The following is an 18,227-nucleotide window of genomic DNA, read 5'->3' on the forward strand; positions in this document are numbered from 1 at the left end:
TGACTTCAGTGCACACTTCCAAAAAGAATCAGACTACTCTTCTTGGCAAGACCTTTTCTAAAACACCTTCAACAGAAGATCTGCTTGAATTAAAACATTCATATCAACTGCTTTCAAATATGGTTTTTGTTTCACCTCAAACATCAACACACTAAATTCAAGCCTATTAACCCAGCATTTTCCTTTGGAACAGTTTTCCCATTGCACTGTTTCTTTTATAATGGGGAAAATAAAGTTTCAAAGTTAAATATCATGATTTCTAATTAACCCCAAATATGTTTTGCAGTGATCACCTCAACTCATTTCGAAGTATTTAAGAATGTTGCACCAAAGCTAGCCTTGCACAAGGACTCCTCTGAGCAAAGATCAGTAGTGGTATGAAGTCATACCTAATGGTTTTACAGCATGTAATCAAATAATGTCTCTCCTATGACTAAGCTGTCACAAGACCAAACTCATTTCCCTCAGTTCTCTAAAGGGGACATGAAATACAATAGCTTTCCTCGACTTCAGGGATTTCTACAGTATCTCACATCCATGTTCAATGTGCCAAAAGGATGAGCACTTCTCAATCTTCCCAGTCTTCAGTCAACTCAAGCTGACTGAATTAAAAACATTATAGAAAGTTCTTCCTTTATACCCACTCACTTGCACTGACAGTCTCACAACTTAACTTGAAAAAAAATAAAAACAATTGTTTTTTCAGATTGTAATAAATTAATTTTCAAAGGAAAGTCATTCGATGGCACATACAACCTCATGGGAAACTGCTGTAGATTTACAGACAACTTTAGACAATTCCTGAAGGAATTTATAAAGGTGTATTTCAGTTTTACCTTGAAATGCACTGTGATGCTCCAAGGAAGGGCTGTATTTGATGCATGGAGATCAAACAGCAAACCAATTGGGTAATGCCTAAAAATGAAGAGATATTAAATGAACATAAAAGCTGTGAATTTTATTTACATTTAACAGTTAACATACCTGCATTTACATAAAAAATAAAAAAAATTGTGGGAGTCAAATGGCTAACATTCATTATTACTTATTCAGAAAAGTTATACAGACAGGTATTAATTGACTGACAGTTTCTGGCAGAATCAAGTCTGGAGTTTATATGTTCAGTATCTAAACCAGTGGTCTCCAAACTGTGTCCACAAACCACTGCTAGTTTTGAAACAGCATAAATGGCCTAACAGATGCTCTGTGGAATCCTTCAAAATAGTGTTTTTAGTTAAAAAGATTGATAATGGTAGGAATAGCTAGTCTGATGGAAAATACATGCTTCCAGATATTTGCCATAGGTTTATACTGCATTGACCCTTAACATCTCTTCCCTCTCCCACCTGTCATTGTGGAAAATAGGCAGTGAAATGAAAAATTAACATATCTGTGAGAGGGCTGAAAGAAGACAGCTCAAGATGAAATCTGCAACTTTACTATCAAATTAAGAAGAATGCAAGGGAAGAAAAGAAGATTAAACGGAGTTTTGCATTTCAGTGGTGGCTGAAAGGAAGAAGGCAGAAAGTTGTGGTCAATGGGGCAGAATCTAGCTGGAGGTCTGTGACTAGTGGAGTCCCTCAGGGGTCGGTGCTGGGACCAGTGCTGTTTAATATTTTCATCAATGACCTGGATGAGGGAACTGAGTGTACCCTCAGCAAATTCGCTGATGACACTAAACTGGGAGGAGTGGCTGACACACCAGAAGGCTGTGTTGCCATTCAGCGAGACCTGGCCAGGCTGGAGAGTTGGGTGGGGAGAAACTGGATGAAATTCAACAAGAGCAAGTGTAGAGTCTTGCATCTGGGGAAGAACAACCCCATGTACCAGTACAGGTTGGGGGATGACCTGCTGGAAAGTAGTGAAGGGGAAAGGGACCTGGGGGTCCTGGTGGATAGGAGGATGACCATGAGCCAGCAATGTGCCCTTGTGGCCAAGAAGGCAAATGGCATCCTAGGAGGGTGCATTAGAAAGAGTGTGGTTAGTAGGGCAAGAGAGGTTCTCCTCCCCCTCTACTCTGCCTTGGTGAGGCCGCATCTGGAATACTGCGTCCAGTTCTGGGCCCCTCAGTTCAAGAAGGACAGGGAATTGCTTGAAAGAGTCCAGCGCAGAGCCACAAAGATGGCTTATGAGGAGAGGCTGAGGGAGCTGGGTCTCTTTAGCTTGGAGGAGACTGAGGGGTGACCTCATCAGTGTTTACAAATATGTAAAGGGTGGGTGTCAGGATGATGGAGCTAGGCTTTTTTCAGTGATATCCAGTGATAGGACAAGGGGCAATGGGTGTAAACTGGAGCATAGGAGGTTCCATGTTAACATCAGGAAGAACTTCTTTACTGTGAGAGTGACAGAGCACTGGAATAGGTTGCCCAGGGGGGTTGTGGAGTCTCCTGCGTTGGAGATATTCAAGGCCCGCCTGGACAAGTTCCTGTGTGATGTACTCTAGGTTTCCCTGCTGTTGCAGGGGGGTTGGACTAGATGATCTTTCGAGGTCTCTTCCAACCCTTGGGATTCTGTGATTCTGTGACCTGGATTAAAGGATATACAAAAAGAAGCTGCTTCCTCCAAATAATCACTTCTGTCTTCTTACAGCTTTGTCTCCTTTAAATTCATTAGAAAATACAGCCTCTAGCAATATAAGGAATATGTATCCCATACACAAAACTTCCACAGCACTCCAAAATGGTCTTTCTGCAATTTTCTCATAAGCAGACACCACCAAGATTTTTGATGTATGTTTTGGTTTGGGGTTGTTTTTCTTCCTCATTCAGCATACCAAGCACCATTCTCTTACCTTTCAAAAATCTTAACCAAAAGAGCCTTACTAGCTTTTCATCCTACAAAGAGATAAACACACACTTAACTGTAAACTCAGTAGCTTCACTGAATTGAGAATGCTCATAGGAAGAGAGCCAAGAACATACATAAGATTTGAAAGTCCAGAGAGCAGTAACTGAGCAGTAACTGAGAGCACCTGTGCCAAGCCAATTTCCTAACCCGCTGAACACTCACACAACAGTCCTTTAGCACCCTCTACGGGTGAGCTAATCCCAAAGGTAAAATAAAGTCACCACAAGAGCAAAATAAAAACCAAAACAGTGCTACGATTCTTGAACCTACCTATTTGTAATTTCTTTAAAGAAAGAATAGGGTGAAATATTAAGAAAGTATCTAGAACTGTGTTTTCCTGACAAGCAGAATAGAGTATAGCTACTGCTAATGTTCAAGTTTTTTTACCACTAAGTCTTTTTACTACTACCTGCCAATCACATCTTGAATACTTCAGGGATTCAGCAAGAATTCCATGAAAGAGTGGTTTTACAGGTGAGCTAAGTAACAAAAATCAGATTTCCTTTGATAATTAGATGAATGTGAATAATGACTTTCAGTTACTTTCAATTTATACAACAAAATAGATAGATACAAAGAAAAAAAAAGCATCAGTTCTTGACCTACCTCTATGTTTTCTACTCAGATGAGATTACAAAATGAAGTTTGTGTACTCCAACTTTCTTTGGTAAAATCCTTGTGCTTTGCACAGTTGACAGATGATTTTTTATTTTGAAAGAGGCCATCCCTAAATTAATTTTGTTCCACAGCACAACACATGGAATTAATGAAGATATTAGAGCACAAGTGAAATAATTTTCCACTCAGGAGCACAGCCTTCCATTAAGAGTAAAGTTCAAACTCCAGTTCTCACATGCTGGCATTTAATCTGAAGCCAACAGAAGCCCCAAGTAATGCCTGTACATAATGCCATGTTTCACCTTTTTTTTTTTTTGAGATACATTTACAAGCATTTTTATTTTTTATTGTTATAGTCTATATAACAATACTAAAGCATCTATTTATATTTACCTGATAATAAAACCTGGTTTCTTAACCAGGATAGATAATTGAGGGGGACAGAGAAGTTGAGAAGAAAAGAGGACTTTGTCAATCTCTACATGGCATAAAAACACCCAACATTCCCTCACTCCATTCTTAAGTGTGTATCTATCTACCTTGTGCTATGAGCTAGTATTGCCTCATCAGAGACCTTGCTTCAAGTAGTACTGCTGCAATGCTGTTTCTGAACTTCTATTTGAAAAACAGGCATTGCAAGTAAAGAAGTACACAAATGCTCTCTGGAACCTACAGCAACCAGGAGAATTAAGGAAAACCAAACAACTGCTGAGGGAAACATCCAGCCCAGGATGGTATCATTTTGAAAAAATGTTAATGTTGAAATCAAATTGCTTTTAACTAGCATGGGAGCCAAGAACAGGCAGACTGTGCAGAACTTTGTCAAAGGAAATAATTGGAAAAATATAAAAAGGAACATGTCTAAGAGACAACAAATTTTTTTTTACAAGATGCTAGAATAATGACTGGTTCTGCAAAGTCATCTATCTATAGAAGTATAAGAACACCCTGACTGCCAGTCATTGTCAATTTATTACGGCTTTTATTATTATACAGAGGTGGCTTCAGAGTGTGAGAGAAGTTCTGGGAAACATGATGTTTAAGTACCTAAAATCCTTTCAAAAGTAAGGAAAATTAATTACTATTTTTCTAACAATTTCTTTCTGAACCCAGAACAGAAAGTCACAGCATCAGCTGGTAGGTTGTTTTCAAATCAGAATAATTTACTGTGGTAATTCAGTAAGATATGTCACATGGACTGATAAATTCATGACAAAAAAAAATATCCTATGCTCCATAACTCTCTGCAGTACTATCAAGTGGCCAAAATCAACATCAGAGGTTTCAGTCCCTTACCAGCAGCCAGAGCACTGAACCTATACTGTAGTTACAGGTGGAGAAGGAGCTTTCATCCTGTTGCTAAAAGTCACAGGCTTCCAGCCCTTCCATATCTAAGGAGACTACTTTCCAATCCAATAATAGCGGACTCAGCCTGCATTTCCTTCAATGTATTTGTAAGTTTAGGCTCCTGTAGCTGCAGGGTCTCTGAGAGGATGCGATCCATTTCCTTTTGTAGTCTCTGAGGCTGCACAGCCTGATGATCTCTTCCTTTAGCTCGTTACCATGGTGACATAGACCCTCACCCAACACGCACCTCCTGCAGACATATTCCCTTGCCCCATCAACCACAGTGGCAGGCCCCAGGCCTGCATTAACTCCAGATCTGGAGAACTTCATTGTCCTTCAGGAGCCTGGCCTGAGTGCTCCAGACCATGAAGTTGAAAGGATGTTTCAGACTTCCTCAAAAATCTCACTGGAAAACAGAAGAGCTGCAGCTGGAGAGATATACGCTACATCACAACCATGTATGAAACCGCACAGGCTGTAAGCAATATGACCTCATAGTGCAAAATAAATAACTAGAATAAGCAATATTATTAGCAAGTTCTGTTTGAGTCTGAATGTAAAGGTTACACTGAAGAAGAGTAAGTATTAATGGTCACTATTTTTTCCCTACAAACCACTAGCTCGACCCAGTTCTCAATTCTGGTATTCAGGTCTTCTGTGGAACAAGCTCCAGCAATTTAGGGGATTACCATTCTCCTAAAACAATGGCTTGCATATAGCATTTTCCTTAGAAAAGCAATTCTACTGAAACCAGTGGAGCTATTATTGCCCTGGCAGAATATGCTTAGATTTTCTGGAAGATCAGAGCCTTAATTAGCATATCAGAATTATACTATTCATTTTCATTTCAGTGTTCAATGAGTTTACTAACTCTTAACTTGATTTTAGGATTATAATTTATATTTTCATTCTACACCTATATTCTAGTTTGGGTTTGTTTTTTCTTGGTTTGGTTTGGTTTTTATTCTAGTTTATACATCATGATATTTGAAAACTTACAGAAAATACAGATCTATTTTTGGATGAAGTAAAAATCTTCTTTCTCTTTTCTTGTTACAACTTTAGTGATAACTTAGAAAGCTTTCTTCCATTATGTACCAAAGATTACAAACACACTGGAACAAAGTTGGTACCTGTATCTGTGACTCAAGGTCACTATGGCACACAAACAAACAAATTATTGTTAAATTCCAGATAATTTAAATAGATGTCTAAAGCTGGTTCTGTTAGTTTCGAAAAAGTGAAAACAGTTTTTCTGCTTCTCTATTCATGTTTTTTCAAGGTTTATACTAGGTTGGTCTCAAAGAAATAAAGACTAAAAGAGATCTTCTCCATCATCAAGTCTATAGACTCCATGATGTGATGTTTGCTAAGCACAAGACAATCCAGATTCAAGAAGCTAAAGTAGTCACTTGCAGTTTTCTTTCCTATTGTAACAGAAGAAATAAAAAGAGATATAAAAATCTCTTCAGCATTCAAAATACTAAAAAAATTCTGGAGAGCTGATGCTATCTATACAAAGCTAGCAAACACTGCAGTTCTCAAAATGTTTTGTTTAAAACTCTTTATAGGAGAAATAAAGAAACAAAACTGATGAACAGATTTTATGAAAATTAAGTAAATTAAACAATACCAGTCTGATGCTCCAACCTCTCAGTAAAAATATGTATATTTCTAATAGACCACATAAGACAGAATAAAAATAGAATCAACAGCAATTAGTTCAATAAAGTTGAATTAATTGGATTCAAAAAGGGCCTGTGCATCAGTATTGGATTATCTGTTTTATAGTGCAAGCACATACCACACCCATGAAAAGTGAAGGTTATGCACATCTTTTATTATCTTTATATATATACTATTTCTTTTCACACTCCAGAAATACTTCCTATCTCTGTTATTAGGCACCTTTTAAAAAGGTAGAATAAGTAAAGAAAGATTTATTTGGAAATTCTAAGCCAAAACCAGAGACACTTTGTATTACAATAACTACTAGACTGCCTTATACACATAGTAAGTATAAGCATAATAATCACAAGTATGTTCAGTATTAAACTTTCTTAAGTTTTTCCAAACAACATGCTTTTCTTACTCTCCTCCTGCCATCTCTGAAACCCAATGGAGTGATTAGTGAAAGTACTGATGCTGTGCTGAACATGGGAACCCTTTACATGATAAACTGAGCAAAGGTACAAAGTTAAAAAAACTCACCATTTCAGTGGTGTACCTTCATATTCAAACCAAATTTCATTAACTTCCTCTTGTCTCATAACTTTCTGAAAGTGTTTCTTCACTTTGTCTGTCACCAATGTCAAGTAGCTTATCCTTGGCAAAAGCAACTGAAAAAAAAATAATAGAAGCTTTAAGTATAAATACAATTTACTAAATTAATAAAAATACCATAAAAAGTATGCATATTCATAATAACATTTCAGCTGAAATTTTTCCCCCAACTTAAGGTAAGATGTCTTTTAGACAGTTTACTTATTAATGGTCAATGAAAGCCTATGAAATTATGTACTCAGAAGATGCAAAATAGCAGCATCCCATACACTAACACAAAAGACAGAAAAACAAGTTCTTTATTCTTTCAGTGTGGTGGGAGAGAGAAGAGAGTAAATTAATTCACGCTTCTCTATATTTAAGCAAGCCAAAGAACTAAATTTTTAACTTTCTTCATGTAAACAGACAAGAACATGTTCTAACTTCTTCTATATAACTTGAAGATAGCAAGCAACTGTGTATCAGCTATTACTTTAAAATGGCAATTCTTATAAAGGTTGGTTTTGAGAGGGTTTTTATTGTGGGTTTTTTTGTTTTGTTTATTTTCAGAAAAATAGCTGCTTAAGAGTTTGGTTTCCAAGAACATTTTGTATTTCCAGTAGCTAGCAATTTCCATCATCTTTGCACTGGGTTTGCCAATTCAACATATTAGTCAAGACTACTATGATTCTTCCACTATTTAACTTTTGTCCAGCTACCAAAATCAGAAAGAAAACTATCAATATTTTATCCGTTGAAACAGAAACCTTCTTATAGCTTTCCAGCATACATTTTTTTCCTCAAGTCTAATGTTATGCACTATCCCAAACAGAATGCTGTGTTATTTTCATTTGCAAAAACCCTCCACCCTTTTTAAAAAAAAAAACAACAACAAAACCTCATACCTAGTAAAACTGATTACGTAGACTTCATTAATCACAATAAGCAAAGACTAACCTCCCTGTAAATTAATATTTAGCTTTGGAATAGTAATTTTAAATTAATGTTATTCACACTGTACAGTTATTTTCATTTCCTAATTGTTAATTAAATAGATAGGTCTAAGGAATAAATAGAAATACACTAAATTTTGCATATTTAAAGAAAAGCAAACATTTATTTTCTGCCATTCCTCATAACCAGTGTTGTTTCTTAAAATACTTTCTTTAGAGTATTACAGTTAATGCTAGGCCTTAGGTGAATGTCATTGTACAGACATTCCAAACTATGTAAAGATATATTTTGTGTAACAGAAAACTTGATCTCTGCGGAAACATTCTTCCAGAATCTCTCCAACAATTAGACCACATTTTGATATATAAATTAGATAATATTTTCACCACAATACTAGAATATTTATAAACATCAGAAGAAGTATAGAGAGGAAATCAAGAGTAAGTTCTTACAAAAGAGAATGGGTTTATCTTTCAGATAATGTTTTATTAGATTACTAATCTGCATGCATCTGTGAAACAACTAAATTTTAGGATTATATAAAATTACAAAAGATGAAGACTCACCACTATCACAGTCATCAAGTCAGTTAACATATCATAATTTATGTACTATATGGTTTTATTTTTCCACTATCATGTATTTTCTACCCTCTTTGACAGGCTGAGAGAGCTGGGCTTGTTGAGCCTGGAGAAGAAAAGGCTCTGGAGAGACCATATAGCAGCTTCCAGTACCTAAAGGGGGCCTAAAAGAAATCTGGAAAGGAACTTTTTACAAGGCGAACATAGTCATGTAGTGATAGGACAAGGGGTGAATGGCTTCAAGCTGAAAAAGGGGAGATTTAGGTATTAGGAAAAAATTCATTATGAGGGTGGTGAGACAGTGGTGAGACACTGGAACAGGGTGTCTAGATAAGCTGTGGTTGCCCCATCCCTGGCAGTGTCCAAGGCCAGATTAGATGGGGCTTTGAGCAACTGGTCCAGTGGAAGGTGTCCCTGCCCATGGCAGAGGTGTAGGAACCAGATCATCTTTAAGGTCCCTTCAACCCAAACCATTTCAGCAAGGAAATTAAACACAACCTTCACTGAGTTTGAGATCACTCACTTTTTAAAACTGAAATCACATACACACTCCAGTGACAATTGTTTGGTACCTCAATGACTTGAATGACAGTCTTATCCTTTATTAACCTGATTCCACATATCTATACTGAGTGTTCTTGAGACAACACAAATCAGCCTATTCCAATCAAATCCAAATATTTTTTGTAATAACTCCATATTATTTCTGTCTGATATTTACAGTTAAATTAATTCTGGTATATTCTGATATGAGACCTGTCTCGACTGCCTCAAATGCCAATTTTTAACATGGGCACATCCATGCAGGATTTGATAAATACATTCAAGCATTATTGAGTGCAACAGTGTTTGACATAACCCTTTAAACTGCATAACTAACTTCCTCTGTAAAATACTTCAGTTTGCAGTGTAGAACAACAATGCAGTCTCTATTTTAACACAATTAGCAATCACAGACAATAATCAAACAGCATTTAACTGAATTTAACAGAACGTGGCCAGTACTCCCAGTGGGAATCCTCAGAGCACAAAACCCAACAGTTAAGCAGGTTAATGCAGACTGCCTGCTTTTATGAGATGCTGAGCATTTACAGCATCTACTGAAATCTTTTTGGTTTTGCCCTTCAATGGAAGACATTAAGGGATCCAATTCTATCACTTTCCTAGCTTTTATTATTCAAGAGATTTACAAATATACTAGATCTGTTAAGTGAGACCTTTAAAAGCATAGTTCAAATATATTTTCATTTTGTTACCACTTTCAATTTTTGTTATCCCTTTTAAGACTTCTTCACCAGTTGTCCATACTCTGTGAAACACACCAGTTGACACAAAACATTTTTACTCCAAAAATTCTGTAATTATTAAATGCTATTACCATTTCTAGAGAAAAGTTAACTAAAATATTTTGGGGAAAAACAAAACAAAACAAACCCAACTTTAATGTATTTAACTATATGCTGGACTTCAGACAGTCTTCCCAACAGCACAGTCACACTGTTTTATAGAGGCCTCTATATGAAAACCATAATTTTACACAGCAGTTTACCTTCTAGACTATTAAGACACAAGCTTCTCCAACACTTCAGCCATATGGCAAGGAGCCTTCCTTTTAAGCAAAGCTGTGTTCACCAGAATGACACCTCTCCCACACTTTTCCTACTAACTCCTAAACCAGTCTATGCAGGCCAACGAGCCTATACTGTTTCAGCCTTTGGTTACCCTACAGCAACAGTTCTAGATGCTGGGAACAGCCATGATTCAGTGGTAAGAGTAATTCCTAGTTTCAGGCTGAAATACCTAATAAGACAAAACAAAACACATGATCATATGACAAGATATATTAATCTAAGTTAATGTCATTCCACTAGATCACATTTGCTCAACTGCCTTTTTTTTTTCTTCTCCAGACAACCTCTGAACAGCGGATTTGGTGCTAAATGTTAGAACAATGCCATGAAAATCAAACACATCCAACAATCCAAGTAATGTACAACTGCAATCTGAATGTAGGACTGATAGTTCACTACATTATACTCCAAAATACAGAATGCCCATCATAAATTAAACAACCTACAGTACTGCATGGGCAAATATACAGACAAGGTAGCCTAGTAAAGGCTAGTCCCTTGGGCAGAGCTCATTCTAAGATCGCCTTCTGCTTTAACTTCATTCTTTACACCTGACAAATCTCAGCCAATAAGTACTCTGCTTCCCGTACATATTTTAGGTCTAACTCTTGCTTGCACGAAGAGGCAGACAGTACACCATTTTAAAATAAAAATTTTAACAACCTTAGAACTAGGGAAATCTCAGATAGCTCAGCAACAAAGGTAGTTCAACCTAGCTGTTCCTAATTTTGCTTCCACTCCAAACACAAGCATTTATAGGAAAAACTCCAAAGAAACTTGACATACGCATTTCCAGTGTTAACTCTGCAGAAACCTACCCAGCTTGACTACAGGAAGAAACAGGACAGTATCTCACTTGAGCAACTTGGTCTCAATGTCACTACTCTTTCCAAAAGATAAACAAGCTCATTTTAAATGAGTTCTGCTATTCGTGTAGCAGTAACATGAGTGCCGTAACATGATCACTCCTGTACTGCATTAATACACCTAATAGACAAGGATCTCCTGTCCCATCACACACACCAAACCAAAATCCATTACACAGATTCTTTTTTCCTAACTCCCTAACTCTTCACATTCCAGGTCTACATTTTCCTCCACCTTCATAAAGCAAGTTCCTCAGAGCTGAAGCTTTTTTCTCCTCTTAACCTGATGATGCCAGTATTTCCTTTGCATGCAGCCTTCCCATTTATGGAAGGCAGTCTGGAATGCAGAGGTTATATCTATATTAACAAGTACTGAAGTGTGGTAGAGGAGACAAGAAAAGCTGAGCAGTTGGTGTCAAAGGCTAGGAATGTTCACTACATGTACTTTTTTTATTTCAGTTTTTGGAGGTTTGATGGTTTTTTACTTCAATTTGTCCCCAGTTTGATCCCATACACTAAATGTCCATTAGCAGCTGAAGTACTTCTGCTTCAGCTTCACAGGAAAATTATTCAGGTTGTGGGCTATAAGACTGCTGTGTGATGCAAACCTGGGCACAGTAAGCGGAAAGGATGAAGACTTGCATCAAAAAAGCACTCTAGATCCGAACAAAAACATTAATGTAGATGCACTCTGAAACCATGAGAACTAAACCACAATTTAAAACTTAGATTGCTATTCTAAATCCTTGGTCCCTTTCAAGAAGCTGTATTATCAGCTCCAACATCCTTTGAGAAAGGAAGAAGCCAAAATTTTAGAACTGTGATTTGTGAATAACCAGATTTTGCAACAACATAGAATTATACAGATCAAGACTGCATGTCTCTATACTTAGATACATCCCTTTCATGTAGCTCTTATACAATATATGCATATATATATTAGCATATATATATATTAAAAAAAATTTGAAGTCTGAGACTTTAATAGGTCAACCACATAGAGTGCTTCTGTTTTTACCAGTGGGGAAACTGAAAAAGAATGATGAGCTCTGTTATCACTGAATGAAAATAATTAATGGTTTATTATGTTTCAAAAATCCACTAAGTACACATAAATCAGAAACTGGTAACATAAAGATGCTATCAAACACAGAAAAAAGTATTTCTACCCAGTAATATTTTCAAAAGGAGTGGAATAGGCTAGGACAAGACTTAAGGACTTCAGGATCACATAAAAAAATCAGTACAAGGTTTTTCTCCCACATCCTTGTTATATTTCAAAGTCAAGTTTCACTGAATTAGCTAACATTCTCTATCAATCAAGTATCTATTAGGTGCTGAAAACGAACCGCTGAGTACACTCAGCATAGTGTAAATACTACGTGATTATAGAAGGCACTTGTAGTTTACAACTCATATATCATGGACAGCTAGCAATCCAGTTCAGGCATTGTACTGTTAAGATATTATAGCTGCTTTTCCTGCATCTGAGCTAGGTCTCTCATGGCTGTTAGCATTTAAAGAAAACAAGCAGAAGTCATCCATGAGCAGAAATAGTGGAGCAAGTGTTCATGATAAATTTGTGTTACGCAAGTGACAGACCTAAGTTTTTAAGACTGCACAAGGCTCTGACTGAAGTTATTTCTGCAGTACAGTAACATAAACCAAAAACATAACCCTTTTTCTGACCATAATCCAAGAACATATGAACTCAGGTAGAAACTCCTCCTTTTACCTAATTACTTGCTCACTTGATTTTTGTATTTAAGATCGTAATTATCCGTGATAAGTTTCTCTCACTAGTGAAAGAAACTTAAAAGTCTTGAACCTGCTGTGAAGATAAATGAATCAGGCAGCATGCTCATGCAGCTTTACTTTCAGGAGACACCAGGAATAAGAACAAAAAAGTTGTTGGGTTTGTTGGTTTAGTTTTTTGTTGTTGGCTTTTTTTTTTTTTTGGCAGGGGTGCCCAGCTTACAACATATAGTAGCAAACATGATGAGAATGAAAGGAACAAACATAGCTATGGCACTGGACTATTTGTAACTACCTTCATTATACTCACATAGTAAGGTTCAGCTTCCCTTTCAGTTATCTCATCCTGATACAGAGTGAAACAGGTTGGTATTCGTCCAAACCACACATCTCGAAGCACATCTTTGTCATCTGTCATTCTTCCAATGAATAGTGAAGTACATGTAGGTCAGTTTGTTTCTTCAGCTAGAACTGTCACCCCATTCCCCCCCCAAAAGAAACAAGTCAGCACAGCTGCAAATGAAATACAGCTTGTTAAATGTTCTCCCATAAATGCACCCCTGCAAGCATGATCGAGGCTGTCACTCAACCCTTAAATTCAGTTTTCTACATAGGATGTGATGAGCTGGGGCCTCTGAGTTAACACTTTCCTAACTAGGAAAACACGGAGGATGACAAGTAAAAGTGCATTTTGTAAGCGTGCATCACTCCCCAAAAGAGGGGGCAAAGGGAGCGCCCACATCAGCACCCTGCAGTAATCCCACAACTCCCGCACCCCGGGGAGGCCCCAGCCCACAGGCACTCAGCAGAGCCGGTGTCCGCACAGGAGCAGGAGGTCGGGCAGTGGAGTGAATGAGCAGGTCTGTCGCCCGCGGGGCCGCAGGCCGGCCCCGGAGGGGAGGTGTCACGGCGGCTCCAGAATCGCCACAGCCGCGCTGAGGCCGGTGGGGTGCCCCGACAGCAGGCTGAGGACGAGGGCGGCCCTCCGGAGCAGAGCGGCTCGGCCAGGCCCCGGGGGTCGGTCTGTCAGTCGGTCTCCCTCCCTCCTCGGTAGCCACCCCAGGTGAATCAGTAGCGCACGTCACGGCGGGGCTCCCATCCCCGGTGCCGGCCCGAGGACCGCTACGACAGCAGCCCCCGGCGTGTTTCCCCCAGGCAACAGCAAGGCCGGGGGGCGGGCAGCGCCCCAGCCCTCCAGGGGCAAACAGCGTCCCGTGTGGTGTGGGCCGGCCCAGGACAGCCCCGTAGACGGGCACCGGGCGCGGAGGGGAAAGGGAGCAACCGTTACCTCAGCCCTACCCCTCGCGGGGTGCGCGCGGCGCCAGGAACGAACTGATCGGCAGCTTCGGCCGCGCCGTGGCCCCGCCTGGCCCCGCCCCCAAGCGCACGCGCTGTCCGCCGCGACGCTTCCGCCCGGCTCCCGGTTGGGCGGTGGCCGGCGACGGAAGGCGGAAGTGGGGCGGAGGGTGGTGGCCGAGAGGGGCGGGAGGTGGGACTGCGCCTGTAGGCGGCGTGCTCGCTCCTGGCTTCCCGTGCCCCTCCGCATTGGCATAGCGTGAGACTGGAAAGTCCTTGATCAGGGTAAACGCTAAACTAAACAACTAAAGCATCGGTATGTTATCAGCATTGTTCTCGCCTGAATCCAAAGCACAGCACTGCACCAGCTAATAGGGAGAAAATTAACTCTATCCGCGCCGAAACCAGGACAATACCATGACCATAGGAAGGTGAGGAGGACCTGCAGAGACCGGGGACATCTTTTATATATGAGAGCATAGTTCCGGGTCAGTTTTTATCGGCCCAGTGGCTGCAAGTTCACAATGAATTCCATCTCTGTATTTCAAAGAAATTCTGTCACTCCGCAGAGCCCCGTCTCGATGTCCTACAACTGCAGGAGTGAACAGGGAGGACAGCACGTTTCAGGTCAAGGGAACATCATAATTCCGGGGAACAGCTGTATCATGGCTTCCTTGCTTACATGTGTCACACACTAGCAGTTGGCAAAGCCAGGTTGTTCTGTGCCAAGACGTACAACTGTAGCAAATGCATTACAACTGGTATATTGGAAGTTAACGTTTGAAAAAAACCTAACGAAATGTGTCTTTTCCCTGACTTGCATGGCACACTGCAAATTCAGTGGTGCGATGTTCTTGCTATGCTGGCTTGTAGCCACCAGATGTCACGCAGTGGCCACTGCTGCAGCAGGTGTCCCAAGGCATTCAAGAGCTAACTGCAGTTATTACTGACTTTTTGTGACTAGCATTTCAATGAATTTATATACTGCTGATTCAACCGTCTGATCTGGGAAATTCTAGTACTTTTTCAGTCGTCTGAAAAAAAAAAACCCAACCTCAAACCCAATCAACAGGTAAAGTGGTGTAAACCTGGATGAAAGTTGATATTTAGTATAGCCTACCCCAAAACATAGGGAAAGATGGCACATAGCACATGCTATGCTGCAAGTGCTTTAGGCTTTCAAGTGACTGGTTCCCTTATGCTTCTAAATATAGGCAAGGTATACTTGCCTTGGGTGCAGGTATTGGGCAGCACCTCCAAACAGCATATTAACATTGAGATAATGGAAGGGGAGGGGTTTCTCCAGAAGTGCTCCCTGTGCACTCACAACAGTTTAAGTAGATGGATGATGTGGAATGATTGTCTTGCACACCTGGAATGGCAGAAACTTCTGTATGAAGAAGGATGCTTCCACTGAGACCTGCATAGTACCAATCCCACAATTACAATGGCATCCAAACCACAAGCACTGGTCATCGCTACAGGCTTCTCTATGGATTTCTGCAAGGAACCCCCTTAATGCTGGAACTGATCTGATGAGGAGACATGTGGAGATCCTGTGAGGTGCCAGCACCTCTGCAAACAAACAAACAAACAAAAATATTTTGCCTTGGTTACAAGGTTTCCAAACTTTTAGAAAGCTTTGCACAAGTAGATATCCCTACAGGAAATCAAGGAAAACCACATTTTTTTCTTTGTGCTTTCTTCTTATGAGTTCCTCAGAGTTCTTTTATAGGAAAGGGTTATTTCAGTAGTGCTGAAGGGTTTGATTGATCATTGCAGCAGCATCACTAAAGATAATGCCCACTTGTATTGAAAACAAAATGGCCCAGAAACATCCACTGGCACAACTGATCCCACTCATTTTTTTTTTTCCTCATGAGCAGGAAGAAGCCTGCCAGCACTGCTATTAGCAATAATGCTGAGATTGTTATACTGATAGTGTATATACTGAGGATGTGACCCATTCTTGATGCTGCCTCTGCTTACCTCCTGAGGTTTTATTTAACCTCTACTGCTACAGCTCTTGAAGCACACCATTGGCCAGCCAGGCTGTGTAATCAGCATTCTGTTGATTGCTAATGACAACTACCAAACAGATTAAACATTTACTTTTGCATTATTCTGTCATAAGGTACATAGGAACCTGACTCCCCTGACACCATGGCATATGGATTCCACTCTATAGGCTTAAAATTGAACACAATTGAGTGCCCAAGTTTTTTTCTGGATCTAGATAGAAGATGCTAAGTAGAGAATAAAGCACAGTAAGTTATAAAGTGAGATAACTTGCTGTTTAGAGTGTCTTCCTATTTAAACATCCTAGCAAACTGCTGATGTACTTACCAGACCTGAAGTGAATGCCAACTCTGCTATTAATATGGCTATAAATAATGATCTGAATTTGAATGAACATTAAAAATAATTGCTAGAATGGAATGTCAAAACGATGCAATAAAAAAGTAATTACCTCCCTTGGCATATTGTTTTCCACATTGTTATCTAATGCTTCAAGTGGAACTGTCACACAGTAAAATGGATCAGTCTAAGTTGGAGGGGAAAGAGCTCAGCAAGCATATTTCCAATTCCAAAGATTCTCCAGAGAATTCCCCCATTTTAAACAGCATCATCATGCAACACTCACTGTGTTATTGCCTAATGGCAAGCAAATCAAAACACCTGTTAGTGAGTACAAATGGAATGTGAAGATGCTTGTAAAGAACAAGATTATAATTAAAGATGCATTAATTCTAACAGAAATATGAGAAATGGAACAGATTGTTTACATATTTGTGGGCTGTATAATTTATGTTGGAAGGCACCTTTGGAGTTCTTTCCTGACCTTTAAGCCAACACCCCTTCTCAAAGAAGGAGTAGTTACGAAGTTGGATCATGTTGGTGAAGGCAAATAATGCTGAAAAGTTACTGAAATAATATGTGAAATATTATTTCTCTGTATATTTTACTATAACTGGGATAACTGGTATTGCTTTGATCACATGGAACAAACTTGCTGTTGCTTTCACAGAACTGGTGTCTTATGGGCACCTACATATACAGAAAGTAAGGATCATTCATATATACAACAAAGAACCCTGGCAGGTAGACAGAAAAATTCCTTTTAGTCAGACCTGGCTCCTCTTCATGTAAACCCCTGAATCCATTAAATAAATGGCAAAACACACAAAGATATGCGAACCTTGACTTTTTCCAGTGTTGCTTTATTAGGAATTGATCTTCAATCATTCTTGATGATTTCTCTTCATTTCCCTAACAGCTTTCAATAGAAAGCAAAACATATTTTGTTTTAATTTCTTAGCTATTGTCTTTTGAGTATGTAAACAAAACCAGATTGTTGGAATCATTACTGTACACCTTGTAACATGTAACAGTGAGTAAGAGTCAAATGAAACTCATAATGCTGCTATTTATATCTAGCTAAATAGTTCGTTGTTGCCTACTCCCAGTGAAGAATTAATTTTATTAATTACATGAAAATCTGATTCATTCATCTGACGGCTTTCTGGAAATATTACAAGATGCAAGTACCACATCTGATGGCACTTAATATTTTCCAGATACAATTTTTATTTACATCTTTGTGGAAGCAAAAGATCCCCTCTTATCTGGATATACCTTTCCTTTTGTGCCCTCTTCATCTACCTATATTTGCCTCCTATAACAGGTGAAAACATTTGAAATGTTCTAAACTGTTTTTAAACTTTCTTGTCTAAATAACTGAAGTGTGCCAACAGCTGTCCTAGTTTTCCCTTACAGTAGTTAACTCTGGTTTATTTTGTTGATTTCCAGTTTTAGTTCTTCCTAAGTTATATTTCAGACTATGAAAATTATCTTTTATTGCTCAAACAAGCGACTGGACATTAGGAACCCCTAGTTTCAAGTTTGCTGCTTGTTATTTATCTCAAATTAATTTCTTTGTGGCTACTTTATTGTAGCCCCATTAAGACATCTTGGTCTTAGCAAGGAGAGAGGGAAATACCTTTTTTCATTTAGCTAGGTTTTCACCCCTCTGCATTCTAGCCAAGTAATACTTTGTCAAGTACTGTCAC

The 18,227-nt window shown here is 39.0% G+C and overlaps 1 protein-coding gene across 3 annotated transcripts in view; it reads right to left on the minus strand.

Moving 5' to 3' along the window:
- The window catches only part of ATG5 (autophagy related 5), a 77,921-nt gene extending 63,699 nt beyond the window's left edge, over positions 1-14,222 (minus strand). For 2 of the 3 annotated variants that reach the window (XR_004081326.2, XM_005154663.3), the window contains exons 1-4: positions 14,150-14,222; positions 13,172-13,332; positions 7,024-7,151; positions 837-915 (exon numbers count right to left, since the gene is read on the minus strand). Coding sequence is in view for 2 of the 3 variants with exons in the window: in XM_005154663.3 (XP_005154720.1) it covers positions 837-915; positions 7,024-7,151; positions 13,172-13,279 (315 nt within the window). In the remaining variant the exon portion in view is untranslated. The remainder of the gene's footprint in view (positions 1-836; positions 916-7,023; positions 7,152-13,171; positions 13,333-14,149) is intronic. The other variant, XM_031054065.2, reaches the window with a different exon arrangement.
- Positions 14,223-18,227: the final 4,005 nt, after the last annotated feature.

Source organism: Melopsittacus undulatus, chromosome 3, assembly GCF_012275295.1.
Source record: "Melopsittacus undulatus isolate bMelUnd1 chromosome 3, bMelUnd1.mat.Z, whole genome shotgun sequence".
Classification (NCBI taxonomy): domain Eukaryota; kingdom Metazoa; phylum Chordata; class Aves; order Psittaciformes; family Psittaculidae; genus Melopsittacus; species Melopsittacus undulatus.